Genomic DNA, 18,012 nt, shown 5'->3' on the forward strand with positions numbered 1-18,012 from the left:
CCTCCTCAATCCTATTCTCAGAAATGAAGTATTGCTTTAAGAGACACCTGTGGAATCGATTGAAAGTTACTCATTTTCTATACAGCTGTTTTATAATAAATAATCTTAAAATCACTGTTAAATCTGGCTCATCATTTACAGTTTTTGCAAAGTTGCCCCAATGAATTCGGTCTCATTATTTACTTTCAGGTTGTACAGTATCCTGTATTTTATACATTATTCTGCTCTATCCAGGGGATCCCTCACAAGTGCTTACAGAATGAAGTGTAGGTAAATAAGGATCCACAGACAAAGCTAAATGCTGAAATACTATGATTTTATGTTCATTACAAGAAGACATGGACAGTTTGCATGTGCAGAATAACCTTTTTAAGTAGAGGAGAAATACATCTAAGAACACCATAAGAGTCCATATAGTCAAAAGTCTTTCCAACAGGCCTGCATGCTATCCCAAGACACCACCATGCAGAAAGTTAGCGGGACTGTTCAGCTCCACTGGCTATGGCCACACCACAGCTGTGTTCGGTTATGCTTGGGAACTTGAGAAAAGTGTCTACGCACACAGCACTGATTTCACTGTCAACAGACAGTCCTAAGTCAAGCAAGGGATGAAGAGACAAGTGGACAGAGTTTTAGTTACTAGAAAAGAAAGTATTCTAACAAGTGCAGAAGGCACACATGAATGGCAGCACATGCTTCGCTGATTTATTGCATTGGAGACATTTATCTAGTGACAAGTCCTGCAGAAAGAAGAATGAGCAGAGCCAGCAATTTTTTCCCTCCCCTCAAAGAATGATTTTGCCCACAGCATCCTCTTTAAGCCTGTTGCAAAGGGGTCTCCACCCATAACCTATGAAGACTTTACCCCAATTATAGAAGTTTCATATCTTAACCATCTCGAATAATTTTGCAACATGATCACCAGAATCAGGAGTTCAACTTCAGGCTCACCATGTCTCAAAATAGACCTCACCAGCTTCTGCATCCCATTCCGTTACAGAGATCACATTATCTGGGGTCCGGCCACAACATGCTAGGTTGCAGCACCTACTCAATAATAGGAACTTGCTTGCTAAAAAAATATGAAAGCAATAATGACAAGATATGCACTTCCTCTTGGTCTCCTTATACAGCAATCACCACCCAGATGCTAGCAAAAGGTCCAGAAGAGGGAGGCCACTGGGGCAGCTTGGATAGAAAAAATTGATATCTCAAGCTATTTGGAAATTCTGCAACTAAATCTCAGCTGTAAGTGACCAGTACCATCAGAATTTAAAGCAATTCAGGCAAATACAACAACAGGAGGCAGTAAGCGAGCATCTTTCTACCTGTCCACTAATCACTGTGGCTGTCAACCTTTGCCAGTACTACAATAAAAGGAAAATATTGCTGTGCTTCCCTGCAAGCCGCAAGATGCAGTGCTTGCGACTGTTGGGTATAGAGAGACCAATGTCAAGTTGCCTTCACAAGCACACAGAACAGGCCTTAAGGCATCACTTCTATTGACAAACAAATAAAACAAGAGCAAGGTGCCAGCAGGCAAGGAGACCTTCAGGAGCAGTCTGTGAGAAGTTCAGAGAGTCTTACCTATATACAGGGAGGAATCTTTCCGCCTCACGTGGTCGTCAATGTAGGAGACTCCTAGGGGCTGGACAGGGGTAGCACCAATGCCTAGGAGGACCTGTGCTCCAATGAGCAGCAAGTACATCATGTTGGTAGCAGTCCTATTCCTGCAGATAAGGTCCGGATCTGGTCCCTCATCACTGGTGGACCCGTTGGCAGCACACACATCCCTCCCTTCAGCCCCCCAGCGTATCTCCCCCGATTCGTACTCATACTGGTGGGTCAGAAATTCAGGCAGCGCAGAAAGGAGGGCACCCAAGGCCATGACTATCCCTCCACATCCTATCAAGCGTGGCCTGTGTCCTCGGGCTCCGAAGTAGCTCACGAAGAGGATGAGGGCCAGGTTCCCAATCTCGAAGCTGCTGGCAATGACTCCCACGTCAGCACTCTGAAGGTTGAATCGCCGCTCTAACGTGGTTAAAACACTCACCTGTAACAGAGAAATCCATAGACAATTACTTAAAAGGAATACAACCTGTATTCTCCATACAATCTGCTAAAGCGAAGAATTCCTCCCTTCCTTTCTACACAATCGGAGATGGAGGAGCCCAAGTTAAAACCTGCAACAGGAAGCAAGAGAATTTATTGGCTCAGGCAAGGGCTGCTTCAGAAATAAGTGCTACAGAACAGGGATAAAACTGGTAGGATCAAGATGTGAACAATCATCCTAAAATTTGAATGCCACAGTATCATCAAGACCCTCAAAATAAAACCCAGTGTACCATTTCTGAAAACTTCAGAATTTTAAATTAAAAGCACACATTTCTTTGACCTTCCATTGGACCCAGACACCTACATGCCAAGGACATCTAAACCACAGTACAGTATTCAATGACAAGGCATGATCTGCCCACTCAAATGCAGCCGCACTACCACCCGTCTGAGCACATGCTAGTTTCCAAATTTCCTGAATCCATCGATATATTTTTGGATGCTTACAGAGACCTGGGACTCCATAGTTGGTTAGGCTCCGTTTGGGCTCCCTTTCAATCTGAATGCACAGTCTTCACATTGCAAGCACTTTCCTGCAGAACCAACACACAAACGACACCAAGAAATGCATCACGCCAGGCACATTATCTTTCTCTTTGAATTAACTGCAGTAACCAAGCAGCAGAAAACCTTGTGGTTATTTGGCTCGCACATCAGCACCAGGCCATGAAGTCAGTTTGAGACAGTGATGCCCAGATAGGCAATTTGGCCAGCGTAGAAGGCTTCTATTAAAGTATATAAATAAAAAGCTGATCAAATGGCTTTAACAGTTTGTAGATTGCTTAATACCTGGGATCTTCACTTCCACAATAATTTTGAGAAGACAGGCCAAGATTCACATCGAAGATTTAAAACTACAGTGAAGAACGAAAGAAACAAATTGGGGTTATTTAACATGAAGATGAGAAAGAGGGATACAAAGTTTTCAAATATTTAAAAGACCACTGCAAAGAGGAATGACCTTTTCTGTGTGTCCAAAACAGGCAGGACAAGGAGTGACAAGCTTAAATTGCAGCAAAGGTGCTTCAGGTTAAATACAAGGTATGTTTGCAGGGGGAAACCAGCCTAATAGCAAGGATTGTGAAGCACTGAAACATGCTGCCTGGAGATGCTGCAGAGTCTGTCGCTGGAGGTCTAAGAAAGCACAGACAAGCATCTGTCAGCAATGACACAGGTATGACTGATCTTGCCACAGGGCAGGAAAATGGACCAGATGATCTCTTGAGATCTTTTCCAGCCTTGATTTTATGGTGCAATGAAACACATACATGAGTTTTATGCAACAGTCAAAACACTGATCAGAGCAGGAAGATGAAACATTAGGTACCTTGGTTGCTGTCATTCCTACTCAAGGGAGAAAACTCAGTGTATTTTCATGTCTATAGCAGTGCCCCCTTTAAAAATATATATGTATATATCATCTTGAACATGCCACAAAAATGCCAAAAACTTTTACCTTGGGTAAATGAGTGTCTTGTTTTTTCAGATTGCAAAAGATGAAGATATTTAAGGTTGTCCTAAAACAAGCACATTCCTCTATTCAGAAAAAAAAGGTGATAAAGACCTCATAAGAGAGGGCAGCCCCTGGAGAGAATAAAAATAGCCTCCCACAGGAGGCACCAAAAATCTTTGCTGATATACCTCACGAAGCAGGAGCCAGCCTGACCGACTTTAAAGTATTCTGACAGCAGCTCTTCTCCGGGGGCAGTTAGCCTCTCCCAGGGACGCCAGGGCACTGTCTGGACAGAGACAGCCCTATTGGCAACGCAATGGCAAACGGAAACAATCTACTTCTGCTTCGCACAAGCAAAAAAACCCCAAATCTGAAGCTCACAAGTCAGATCGACAAAGCTGGACTGTTTTCATCGTTTTTGAAAGTTCAGCCTTCGTCCCATACAGATAGTTGTGTCCTTTTATGTTACTGCTGTCCTCCTCCCCCACGAAAGAGCCAAGAACTGAGCAAGGCAGCGAACCATACAGTGACAAGGGAAAACTCTGACTGAAGACAAAGCCATAGCAATAGTTATTCCCCACGCCAAAACCGCAGCGCTTGCTGTGCACGTCGTGCACAGCAGAGGAGAGGAGGCTGCTGCTCTCCGAAGAACCCGGTGCCGGCGCCTGTCTGGACATAACAGCACTGCGATTCACGGGGGAAACTCTGCCCTTTTGCATGATGGCACACCACGTCCCTGCTCTGGCAAACTCGGCCGCACTGCTCAACGCTCAGCAATATCAGCGCTCACGCGCACATCTAACGGAGATGACACTGGCCCCAACCCTCCGTGGGAGCCGGGGAGGCAGAGCTGAGCAGGTGCAGAGAGACACGGCTTTAAAACATTTCATTAGTATTTTCAAAGCAAGGCACACGAAGGTGGAGGGACATGCCCGAGGGACGTGCCCAAGGTCCATTGCCCAAAGCTACAGCCCAGCACTCCTGACATTGCGCTAAGCACGTCACAGCCACCGCTACCTCCTCCACCAGGCACTCAACCAACAGAGCAGGGTTTATCAGCTACAGGATCGGCTCTGTTGCAACCACCCCTCACTTGTCACCTCCGCAGAGGAGGAACAGGCGCACACGGGCTGTGCCAGGCACCGCAGCTGACCTGGCAATCGGCACGCTGCTCCAGCTACTGGACAAGGTCTGACATGCCTGCTGCACAAGTACATCTCAAGCAGCTCCTCAGTTCAGTAGGGGAGATGGACCAAGGAAGGAAGAAACAACCTGAACAAGCCACAAGTGCATTTCCAGGCCCTGGAGGATCAGACACTACCAGTGCCCTCAACCCCACACCAAGAGCTGTAGGCAGAGCGGGGCAGACACAGATCTGATCTAGCAAGGGGGTCTGCACAGCCACGTAGCTAGGACCCCAGCATTCAGCACACAGCATACACCAACCAGCTCTAAGAGGTACAAATCCAGGCCTCTCCTATAGCTATAAGAAGCCCCCTTCTTGCATTGCACTTTAGGCATAACTTCTAGCTACTAAAACGGAAATAGGCAAACTATAATGCACCAGCCATCAAAATAACAAGGAAAACAAGTCTCAGTGCTGGCAGCTCTGGGCTCACTCCTCTTGCAGTGGAAAGGTGGCTGGAGTTACACTACTGATTTCAAAGGTGGAGGAAAAGCAGGAGCAGACCCCTTTGGACTTCCCTTGGGAAGCAAGTGATTCCCATCTCACTCCACTGCTCTGCTAATAGGCTGGAGAAGCTCCTGCTGCTGCTTTGATCCCTACTCACACCAAGGAGAACATCCTCAGTTCCTAAGATGCAAGGAATATTAGAATTATCAGCAAGTTCCTTCTCTTATCCCCACAACTGAAGACCTCTTGCGACCAAGACATTAGTTCAGGGCCCTGTGTTCAGAGCAGGTAACACTGTACCCACGTGAAACGAAGGTATTTGAGGACTGCATTGTAAATATAGCCTTCCTTCTGCCCTCCCAACACCCAGCTACAGCCTCCAGCATGTCCCCCAAGGAACATGGCTATAACGGAGTTCCCACAAGACCCAAAGTTAGGCAGAAGAGGGTATCCCTCCAAGATGAGTAAATAACCGAGCATGCAAAAATCACAACCATTAGTCCATTTCTGAGCTGCACCTAGAGAGGAAACTCAGAATTACTCAATAAAACTATGTAAACTGAGGCATAGAGCGCCACACAGTAATGAGACAAGTACAGACAATAGAATTAATTTATGATGGAATAATTCAGGCTGAAAGACTGGGAGCCAGCAGACACGATTTCCCAAGGCCAACAGGTATTAACTAGCTTTGGAAGTCTCTCCCACATTTCAGCTTGGCTGCCTCATTTTAGGCTTTAACCATGCATGTTTACAAGCAGCTAAAAAACATGCTGGTGTTTAGAAACACACTTTGGCTCCACACTTTACAAGGGTCAGATTTCAGGCAGCCGTATTTCAGATAGAGAAAACTGCACAGCTTCTGTGTGCAATTAGCAGTGACGGGTGACAGTAAGTTGGTGACAAACCCAGAAGTAAAACCCCAGTCTTCACTCCTATTCTGCTCTTATCTCTGTGGAATTTTAGTTGTTCTTCTCCTTTTGTCATAAGCTTAAAATGCTCACCATTAGGGAAACTGGGACTCAATCTCCATTAAACTGCAATGCTGCCTCACCCCCACCCCATCCCCTAATGGTTTCTTACTTTGCTTCAGCTAAGAGAAGGAAGCAAAAGGAAAGGAGAACGACCCAAAGCAAACACCCACTCGCCTGATCAAAGCCAGCAGGCCTTCTCCTTATTCCACCAGCCTGACCACCCTGCCACTGCTCCTTCTGGCCCCGCCACCTCGCGGTACCACCTCTGCCCTTTCCGTGTGGTGCAAGGTGCAGGGGGTCACAGCGGTTAGCAACGCATCCCGAAAGAACAAAACTGTCACATTGGCCTCGACCATCCAGAAGGAAACAGTATGAAGTGCTGACAGCAGCAGAGTGGCCTCCAAAACATTAACATGGTCACAGGAAAAAAAAAATTGCCAAAATAAAAAGAGGGCTGGGAAAGAAACTGTCAACATGCTGATCTTTAACTAGAAAACACTAGGCACAACTCTGTTACACCCAAGGTGGCAGCAGCAGAGATGGCACAGCCCAAATTCTTGCTTTGACATTGGCTATGACCTATAAATACACAGGCTTTCTACAATATCAGTATTAGCACAGCAGAGATATTACCTGCTCTTAAGTGATCAGCATCTATTCAAGATCAGCCTCTGCCTGTGGCTAAAACCATCCTTCCATCTTCCTCTACCCCATTTACTTCTGTGGGACTTCCTACGTACAAACATGTCTCTGAACTCATTATGTTCCCATTTATAACCTGACTAAACAGGTCCGGTTTGTGCGCAGGACCCTCCCCATGCCCTTTTTGCTGTCAGATAGCAGAGCACGCTGTTGCTGCCCTTATTTCCCATCACAAGCCTGCTCCCCAGCAGATCAGCAATCACAGCTCCCAGACACTAGCTCTATTTAGTGAGAGTTATGTAAATGTTGCAAAAGACATGACAGCTCCCTCTAAAATACTGACATCATGCAAAAAGGCTGGGAGGATCATAAGAGAGGGCCTGTGTGCCAAGCATCCAAGGGTTCAGCTTGACATGGATGCTGGGTTAATAGCAGGGACACCGGGAACGGAGGGGCACGGCAGCAAACGGCTTTGGACGGACAACCTCCTGCCAAAACGCAGCAGGAAGCCCTAGGAGCCCACATTATTAGCTGTGAAGCTGCTATTTCCTTACTCCTGTCAATTTACACAGATGTCTTGCCGCAGCTGGAAAGAAGAGATTAAGACAACATCCAGTTAAAAAACTTTCTGCCCTAAGATGAAAATAGTTACCAGGAAGCTATTCAAACAAACCAGTAAAATTCATGCAGACAACATACGCTGGCCAAGTGCCTAGGAGCGATAGAGGCATGGGCTTTTAGCCCAAAAAGGGAACTGTGGGAGCCCTCCCACAGGAGTGGGACAGTCCAGGGAATGTGTGAGAGCACGGAGGTAAAGCTAGCCCTGTAATCATGGCAAACGCCAGGTTCCAGCAACAGTACTAAAGCTGCAGCCTCGTATAGATCTGCACCTCTGCTAAAGTCAGCTCTACCTTGCCTACTCTTATGCCCTTGTGTCTGTCCCAGAGATCAGCCCTTCACAGGCCATCAGGGCTATAGACTGCAAAGTGCTTTAGCAATACCGCTGTGCACGGCCCCAAAGAGCTGCCAGCCCAGCTGCCTTTCTGTGTCTCAAGGCCTTCACCCATGTCATCCCCTTCATTAGGAGCTGCATTTTTATTTATAAAAACTTCCTCCATCTTCAGCAGGCTTTTCATTTCATCCACGCCAGGCACCTCCTGCCCAGTCTCAAAGAGCAGCTCCATTAAGATTTAGCTGTGGCATTACAGGACTACCTGGCTACCAGCACTTTCAGCAAGTTCATGCTCCTCAGAAGTAAGTTTAAACCAGATTGATCAAGTGGACCAGCGTAAACTAAAAACATGTAATCCATCCTTCTGCCCTTTTGTGAGCAGAAGGCCTAACATACAGTAACCATCAGTAATTAAACCCTGTACCATGCTTGAGCAATGCACAAACTCGTATACCTGCCACAGTCCTCCCCTGCTCAGAGCCACAGAACTCAACACACATGCATTTGTCCCCGTGGATTTCAAAAACTAAAATTCCCAAGGACCTGGGCTAAAGGAACCTCTTAAGTCCACTCAAGTTTTCTTCAATGATTGAAAAAGGAAAATGATCCCACAAAACGCATACAGTGATAAATGACCTACACACACATCAATCACCACCTTGAAATTTTGAAGCAAAGCAACTTTATTGCAATGCCTATAACTAAACCCAGGGAAGCTTTTGTCATGCTGTTCTGGACTTATTTCAATAACACATGCTCACATTCATCATTCTTGTCTGCCTCAGATCTATAGATCTTGGCATTTCTGAACCAAGGTAAATTTGTTCTCTCTGTGGGCTGTTTATTTTATATTAACACTCAGCAAAAATGCAATCCACCAGCCTGTCTCACACTAGCGCCCCACTCTAGCACTAAGAAATGCATCTAAGGCTGGGGGCACCATTATGCAGTCAGATCCACAGTGCATTGGAAATGAATATCATACTGTTCATATCTCCAGTGATCAAGTCATATTCACCCACAGAGTCTAGAGATAAGTTCATTGTATTAACAATACAAGGTTATATATAGAAAACACATTGACTTTATGCCTGAAGGGCCTTTTTTAAAGGCTTCTTTTTAATGTAAAATACATTTTCTCAGTTATGCGGTAAGAGATTGGACTTGAAGAGACATGTCTGCAGTGCTACAGGGTGTAAAATAATTGCCTGGCAACTATGTTCCCAAAGGGAAACAAATGAGAACTGTCTCCCACAGTCTCCATGACAGAGCCAGGAAACACAGGATTCCTCAAAAAGCCAAAGCAACCATTGCAGGAACTAAGCGCCCGTTCCGATATGCCAAGGCCCACTTCCTCAGATGCCAGCTTGCCCTCTTGTCCAGCAACGATGCAGGATGGCTGAAGGGCATCCCAGGAATCACCGTTTGAGGCAACCCACCTCCCCATATATCCGTGTTCCTGGGCACTCTGCCCCTCTCGCCGCCCACCCTCCCAGCTGACAGCACAACCACCACGCTTGGATTTAAAGCCCAAGGGAATGATGCTGATCCCCTACTCCAACATCTTTTTGCTCCACAATTTCAGCATTAAATGATAATTTGCGGCTGAGCCTATTTTTAATGCAGACAGTTCTGTTAGTTTTTGCCCACGCCTTCCACCCAGGAAGGCTGGGAAGGAAGGCAGCTGACCGCAAGCTGCAATACCCAGCGTAAGGCACTGACTCTTTGCTAGGCGAGGAAGAGATCTGCCTCGTGTCTGGAAACCCATCCGTGGGCACCAGTGCCCTCTTCGCTAGTGTCCACCCCACTGCATCCTTCCTACCAAGGTCAGAGGGGCTGCCCATCTCACATGGGCAATCACTTGTTCCAGCACCGTTCCCGGTCCAATAAAGTCAGTGGAAACTTAAGGGATGTCCTCACTGCTGATGAAGACACCCGTGCTGGCTTTGGGCGTGCTAACATCAGGGAAAGCAAGAAGGGTGGTGATACAAACACACCCAGACTGGCTATGCTCAAAGTCTGGAAGTTCTCTCTGCATACAAATTTGCATTCACATGACAGGGATAATAGACACCGCAGCTGAACCACTGTTGAGAAGTAGGGTGTCATTAGCTTGGCTGTTGCCGCATATACCTATGCGGTTTCGAGGCCACAACAGGTAAATCTGCAAGGCACTACGCTCGTGCCACAAAGAGCCTGTGGCTCCCAACCATACCCCACACAAGGCAGACAACTTACTCTACATTCTGGTGATTGGCTCTGAGATTATTCACATGCTCCAAAATAAGTACATATTTAAGGTCAGGGTTTTCAGTGGCCTGAGGAGAAAGGATGTTACACCGCGCAGCAAGGGATGTAGCACACCCCTTGTTGCCAAGGCAAGATGCATGTTTTTGACAACCCATCCTCTCTTCCTTCCTCTCTGGCACCATGCCGAGAACATCTCGGCCACCTCTTGTATCTTGCTGTTTATCAGGTGACTTCTTTCCTCCCCATATTTCAGTACTCTCAGCATCCTGTACCACCTGCCCTCAGCTGATGCAGGGCACAAAGCAAGCACACCCCTGTAACCCTTCTGCTTGGTCACAGCCATGACACCAGACACACTCAGAGTGATACTAATTATATATTGCAAAAAGAGTAAAGGGCAGTCAGCATCTGCAGAAGATAGCCAGTTTGGTCAGGAGTTGATACACAAGGGCAACCCACAGTTCGTTTCAGCATAGCTTCTCCCTGTCAGCAACCAGAGAGAGGATGAGCATCTTAGGGAAGCTCAGGAGATAGTCAGGCTGGTTGGTAGACCCTAAAAACAGTCGTGTGTATCTCAAAATTGAATGAGTGTAATTTCTACTAGTCTAGCAAGACTGGGATCCATGCAAATCAGACATGTAACATAAAACCTAACCTCTGCAGGACCCTTAGGTAGCAAATGCTGAAGATGAGGGCAACCCTGCATGGGACACCAGGAACTCAACCTCCTCCCTGCCTCCTATGAGGAAGGGAAGGAGCATTGCTCCATTTTAAGGAGAGAGGTGTTAACAAAAAGATAGTAAGGGGTGTTATTTGCAATCTACCCTCTCACTTCCATCAAGAAAAGTTAGTGAGTCACTGACAGCTCAAAAATAGACACAGGTACAGAACATCAGGCCACACTGAACTTCCCTAACAAAACTTAAAGGCTTTTTGTGCTGTCCTGAAACAGATGTGCAGTATGGTCAAGATTGGCATTTTGTACTCTCCTCGGTTCCAGTGCATGGTAATGTTGTTTTACCAGTCTGAAGGTCCTCACAACCTTTCTGCCTCCAAAACAGCTGTTCAAGATTCACCTCACCATGTGCGAATGCATGTGATATTCTAGTCTGACAAGATATCTACATAAATACATCCAGTGCCAGAATCCATTTGTAATATGCACTGCTCTTTAGTAGCATAAATACAATAAACCCGTTAGATATTTGAATCCTTATTTATTTTTAAATGTTATGTCATTTTCACTGGCAGCAAAATGCATATCATCATAAACATGCAAAGGAGCAAACCTCAAACCTATATTGCAATTCTGCGTGCTCTAAAAACCAAAGCACAGCAACAGAGCTATTGGCATGCTTCAAGCCATGGATGAGGAATCCCACGTGGAGTAAGTGCTCTACAGCAGGGGCTTGCAAAACGGGGCCTCCACTTGGTTCTGTGAAAGTAAACAGCCGTGGGGATGCAGACTGAGCAACTTTGGTTCAGACGTGGCTTTTTTTAAACACTCCTCCCACCCTCCCCACCAGCGAGACACTGTGCAAAGCCAAATAAAGAACAATTTAAACTGTACTAAACAATTTAAGCTTAGGCTCCTATAACATCAAGAGAACTCAGTCACACAACCACAGATAGGACCGGCAATAAGATTTACACAGGGGCCCAGGTCTCTGCAACAGGGCACAGTTTATTTTTCTAATAAAATACTCTCTAACACAGTGCACTTTGTTATATGCTTGCACAGAAGACAGTGTCATAAGCACAGCTACTAACCACAGCAGAAACCAGACCGCAAGCCTGATGAGAAAACCTGCCATGCAAAGGGTTTCCACATTATCTTAATTTACAATCAAGAGCTGAATTCAGGGCTAAGGGTTGCATCCAAGTTATGCCAGAGTTCAGATAAAGACAAGAAGCCTGCGGAGCTGAAATATTCTCAGCTGCCGGGCAAAAGCCAGGGCAGGAGTGACACATGCAGGACACTAAAGCAGCTCTAATAAAAGCTTTGATGGAAACTGAATTCAGTTTTCCCGGTTGGAGGACAATGGTGATTATATAAAGGCTGTATACTGAGAGAGGAGGTTTTCTGACAAATCCTGCCACTTTTCTCCTCCTCTGCTCAGGCTCTGCCGGTATCTCCAGCACTGCACTCCCCACCCCGCAGCAGGGGTGCCCAGCTGCAGCAAACAGGAACTCGGCATAAGGAGAAGTCAGAGGCATTTCTCTTCAAGGAGTACATGAAATACTTCAACTTAGTAGGCGATAGGAGGAAGGAAGCTATTTAAAAGGGAACTAACAAAATGGCCGTGTCATATCGTCAGTCTGCAGTACTTCATAACAACTTGCAAGAGAAATACCAAATTATCCTAAGCATCTGCTGTTGCAGTTAGGGTCTCTCTCACATCTAAGTAACACCACCCTGAGCATGTCCCACCGCCATGCGAGCTGCATACCCCCATCTCACACCTTGCAGCCTACACAAGAGCTGTCCATGACATCCTGCTTATTTGCTAAGTAACACCTTCCTACAAAGCTGCTCGCAAACCACTCATTTCTCTTTCCACGTTGTCTCGGTGTAGAGCCAAAAGGTACGAACAGGGACCGTGTGCCTGCTGCTGTCAGACATCCTGCTGAAGAACAGTGCACGAGTGGAGGGGGATTTGTGGTGTAAACAGACAGCAGGTCAGGGCTCGAAGATGATCTTAAATCTATTCTTGTTGGAGAACCTAGCTATTATCTGAACATTTCCTGGGTGAAGAACAGGGTGGAAGTTGTGAAGGGCAGACTCATGGCATCTGTGCGCTTAGGTTTGGCGATCCCAATCTCAACACAGGCAACTCAACTTCATATCCCATACCATCATATACTCTCTCTTTCATCACTCTTAAAGATAGAAAGTTCCTTTTCTCCTCAATAGAAGGTGACTTAAAAGTGCCTTTTAAATAATATATATACACAACCATACAGGGAATTAAAAAAAAAAGTCTTGTTAAGAACAGTTAATAGGGAGATCTAGATTCAACTTGCAAACTCATCACAATCCCACTCGGACTCAATGTATTTTCGGTAAAAGAGATACAGAGAATGAGATGTCTCACCAGATGATGAGAGATCTGTTCCTTGGGGTTCACTATGAAGAGAGCTATCAAAAAGCCAATAGGCAAAGGCATCTGCTGAGGCTGTACACACAGATGGCTGAATTTCACCCCTGTGTCTGCAGGATTAACGACAGCCCTTGCCAGAGACAGACACCTAACCGCAGCTGATGGGATCCCCTCACTGCAGGAGCACCAGACCCTGTGAAAACTCAATAAGCACATGCAAGGAAAACAGAAGTCACCACCTCTTCCTCTTACCTATCAAAGTGTGAGGTGGGTAAAAGCACAATACCAGAGAAGCCCCATGTAGGGCTGCTCCTACAGCAGGGGCATCCCAAATTCCAGGAAGAATCCAGAACTCAAGCTGTTGCAGAGTGGGAATGGGTTTTTGCATTCATTGTTCAGTACGAAGCCAGACCAGATGGCAGCACTAACCAATTGGTTACCGAGTCTAACATGAGCACTAACTCTTTTCTCCTCATACTGTCTCTCAAGCTCTGGTTTCACCTACTCTGGGTTTTGCAGATGCATGGCAGACCCTTCAGGGCTGGAGGTGCATGCACAGCTGGAGTATTCTCCTGAGCAGTAGGGATCTCATCCTCAAGGTTCATTGCTCAGAGCAGGGCACAAGGTTTACTTGGAGATATGCAGCAAGCAAAAGAAAATGCAAAGACACACGCATTAAGCCAAGTGAGACGGAGCCACCAGCATCTCAGAGAAGTGATCCCCACAGCCCCTGAGCACAGGTTTCTTGTACTAGAGGGACAATCCCAGGAAACCTGCCATGGAGAACCCCAGCAAGGCTCCCAGTCCTTCAAGTTGCCTGGGGGAAGGCAGAAAACAGGCAAGCCTAAGATATTAGCCCATCTTCAGGTTAAGTTAACTCAGACTGTTTGACTAGCAGAAGGAGCATTCTTCATCCAATCTCATTACCCATTAATCTACATCTTTTGTCCTCCAGCACAGGCCTATTACAGTTTTATTTTTGGCTCCATACCCACTTACACACTTCCTGCACCCATTTCAAATCCTTGTTTTCCCTTCCTTGCGCAGTTCTTCACTCATCCTTTGCAGACAGCTACTATATGAAGTTCATTCTCTTTACACTGGACTTTTTCATGGTTCCTGCCTCCAAAGGTGCTAATTGTAATGCCATTTATTAGCCAAGTACATAACATTTAGGCTCTAAATTTGGCCTGCTCTAACAAGGCTAGACAGCACTAAAGCATGCCGCTCCAATCAATAATGGGAAAGGAGACTTTTCAAAAGCACTTAAGCGGCTTTGGAACAAAAGTCCCATTTTCAAAGAGACACTTAGAATAAGTCACTTTTGTCAAATAGCATGGCTCAGAAAGTGCCTTCGAAAAATAATACCCTCAGGCTCTTTTAAAATCCATCACTGTCAGAGCAAGTAAAGCAGCTCCAAATAGTCTTTTCCTGTGAAGGCTCAGGAAGCAAAGGGCTAGATCCTCAACCCCATGGCTTCAGGCATGGTGAGAAGGAAGAAGGGATGGCAAGGAGGCTGCGTCATAGCCCAGGGAGAAGGAAAAAGCCCCACAGACCAACCACAGGTGTGATAGTACAAAATTACCAGCCCATTAGTTCATTTAATACTACTAACACTATTATGGTAGCAGATAGGGACCTGACTCGGGCCCAGGCCACAGTAACTCTCACTCCAGTTACCATCATCCTACAGTCTGAACATCCACAATCCCAGCCCACAAAACACCCATGAAGCCAGACAATATCGTAACTAGTATGCTTTACTGACAGAGAGCTAAAGCCCAAAGAGGGTTTGGGGAAGTCCATGACAAAGCCAGGAGAAGAATCAAAGCTTCCCCAATTCTTGGTCTGCATCTTCACCAAAAACTACAAGTATTAGCTGTTGCTTAGCCAACACCATCACCCCACAGGGGAAACTGCCCTCTCCTTAGTCTGCCCCATGTCACATTGCTCAAATGCAAATAAAAGCAGATTTCTCTGGGCACCAATATCAGTCTTGACCAATAAAGGGAGTCAGCCCGGATATGATCACTCCGCAGAGCGGAGGGCAAAGGAAGAATCTGTTTTGAGAATATTACCTGTATGTGGCAGAAATGGTCATCTGTCCTCGCCAAGATGTCACGATCAACAGCTTCTGCCTAGCTAGTATTAGCTCAGAGGAAACAAGTCGCTGTTTCCCGTTGTTTAATCTCTCGCTTGTGTGCGAGCAGCAGGGGCGAGGGCAGGGAGATATGCAGTGACACCAGCTCCTGGAAACATGCCATGAATTTAATTTTTTGCGATGCTGTCTGGATACCAGGAGTTCCGAGTGTAATCAGGACGCTGAGAATCAAATTGGAAGTGTCTGAATCTATACACTATGCACCACAGGGGGGGAAATAAAGGAGAAAAAGGTCATTTGACTTTAAACTTGCATTTCCAGTGCAGGAGAGTTCCGTTTCTCTCAAAAAAGAGAGATCCCACACCTTGAAGCCTCACAGTACAACAGCTGCCCGAAGCCAAAAATGTTTTGGCCAAATTCTACATTGAAGTAATCAGACACGCTCCATTCATGCCAAAAGATGCTGTTCTAACTAAACCAGAAGACCCCACTTTCCCACAAGCCCTTTGCTGAATAATTTTGTTCATTTTACTCAGCCTCCTCATCAAGTAGTAACACCATCTCACAGCAAGTCAATGTGAAGGTGGGAACACACAAGTATTGAGATGGGAGATTATGAGATAGTCTGGAGGAAAAAAAAAAAAAGAACAACTGCACATGAGGCCATGCAACCTCATATTGATTCCTTGACCCACTGTGGTTTCCACACACACAACATAAATCCACTCACTAATTCAATGAGGCTAAATAATGACTATTTGCCACAACCCCACTTGAAGGACATTCTTCATGTGTAAAAGGAGCTCCCCAAGATGTTAAATTCTACCTTTCTACATCCTTCCTAGACACACTCTCCCTTGACTCACTATCCCAACTATGTAAGGGCCTTAACTGGTTTGAAGCCTTGACCCTAAAGAAATGAATGGGGATACTGCATCCTGGATGCAAATGGGCTGGCTTCTCCTGCCAGCAAGACCATGGTCCCAACAACACAGTGAAAGCAGAGAGCTCTGCACCCAGATGCCCCTCCAAGCTGTTCTCTTGCCCACCAATTGTTCACTGGGTACTTGCCCACAGAATAACAAAATTGCAGCATATTAGTGTGGGAGCATTTCAAACCCAGACAGTGACAAGGGACCCCAGGCACCATTCAGAGATGCACATCGAGTTCGCAATCTGCATCTGAAACCACAGCACAGACCAATTCTAGAGACTGCATCCAGTATTTCCCAGGAGCCATTAAATGCAACTACAGTAATTCATTAGGGATCTATTTAAATAATAAGGCAGTGGCAACATTAAATCTGGCAAAAAGCTTGTCAAGCTTTGAATTAAGTTGAATGATTCACATCAATAAATACCATCTCAGCTATAAGAGGCTAAACCATAAACCCAGGTTGGTTCCAAGACACACTCATTAGAGGTTTGAAACTCACCTTCTTAGTAGGAGCTAGCACAGAGTTGAAGAGCAAGAGCAATAGAGCAGCACTGATGCATCTAGACACTAGACCTCTGTACAGGACCAGCAGTCTAGAGAGTTTGTTTGGTTGCAAACTGCACAGCAGACTACAAGTACCAAAGCCACAAAGTTGTGCTTCTAACATGTGGTTTGCTAGCGTGGCTTGACTTCAATAGCCAAATAATTCCCAAGCTGTTTTTGGAATCCCTTCATTCAGAGATCTGTCAACGCAGAAGTGGCCTCAATTGAGCTAATAAGCTCTGGGAAGCAAATAGTTTATCTAGCTCCATGGAATACTTGAAGTCTTCTTTTTTCAGCCTTTGCCCGCACATTCTTTAAAGTTGGCAGATTTGAATCCCAAATACTGTGGGAAGGCTTTCTGCTAACCCCATGCCAACTCCCTTGATACTTGATTTCTTTATTAAATATCACAGACTGTAGCAAGAGAAGAAACAGAAAGCAGAACTCAACCTAGACTGTAGCACTGTGGCCCATTGGCTCAAGCTAGCTAGAAGGTATTTGATTCCACCTTTTGATGACAGAAATACAAATCTGGGGCCAAATCACTCCTGAGCCCTGGAGCTGGAGGATGCAAGACGCCAGTGGGCTGCCCGCAAAAGCACTGCTGAGGGCTGCCAGCATTCAGACTGCCGAACACCTCGCACCCAGCGACAGCTCGATCTCCCAGGCTGGCTGATCTTACTAAAACTAATATCACTGCCCTTCACAAACAAGCACCCCAAGACAAGGCATGCCTTCAATTAAAGCTACTGTCACTTAGCCAACAGCTGCACTAACTTCAGACATAAGGGCTTGCATTATAACTAGCAATATGCAGCAGGAAACAAAGTGTGGATCTCATGTAGAGGCTGAAAGGCCCATTGTAGCTAACTGCTCTCCGGCCCATACATTGAGCAAGACAAAAACAAAAACACAGTTTTCTTTTGCTGGTAAGTCCTAACAAATGCTGCCCACTATTTCTTAGAAAGGGCTTATATGCCCATATGCTCTATGCAAGTCACACAAGCAGCAGTGCTTAGCATAGGTTATGGTGAGGCTCATTCCCACAGTTACCAAATTTTACAATGTCAGCAGGATTGGGGGGAAAAAATATATATATATAATGTGCGTATATATGTATATATTTATAAATACACATATATACACACGCACACACTGTATTAGTCACACCCTCCACAGAAACATTTCTGTTTGGGCTGAACCTCCTCGCTGGTTAGTGGCACACCTAAACAATTTGTGACAGGTAATCAAGCACAGGGAAGATTTGGGCAAGAAGAAAATAATTTACCCAACACAAGCCAATAGCCACCA

General features: G+C 45.8%; 1 protein-coding gene across 1 annotated transcript in view; it reads right to left on the minus strand.

Moving 5' to 3' along the window:
* Positions 1–18,012, minus strand: part of SLCO3A1 (solute carrier organic anion transporter family member 3A1) — a 148,492-nt gene that overhangs the window by 120,509 nt on the left and 9,971 nt on the right. The window contains exon 2 of the mRNA XM_067305348.1: positions 1,588–2,053. Coding sequence (XP_067161449.1) covers positions 1,588–2,053 — 466 coding nt within the window. The remainder of the gene's footprint in view (positions 1–1,587; positions 2,054–18,012) is intronic.

Source organism: Apteryx mantelli, chromosome 15 (genome assembly GCF_036417845.1).
Source record: "Apteryx mantelli isolate bAptMan1 chromosome 15, bAptMan1.hap1, whole genome shotgun sequence".
In the NCBI taxonomy this organism is placed as follows: Eukaryota; Metazoa; Chordata; class Aves; order Apterygiformes; family Apterygidae; genus Apteryx; species Apteryx mantelli.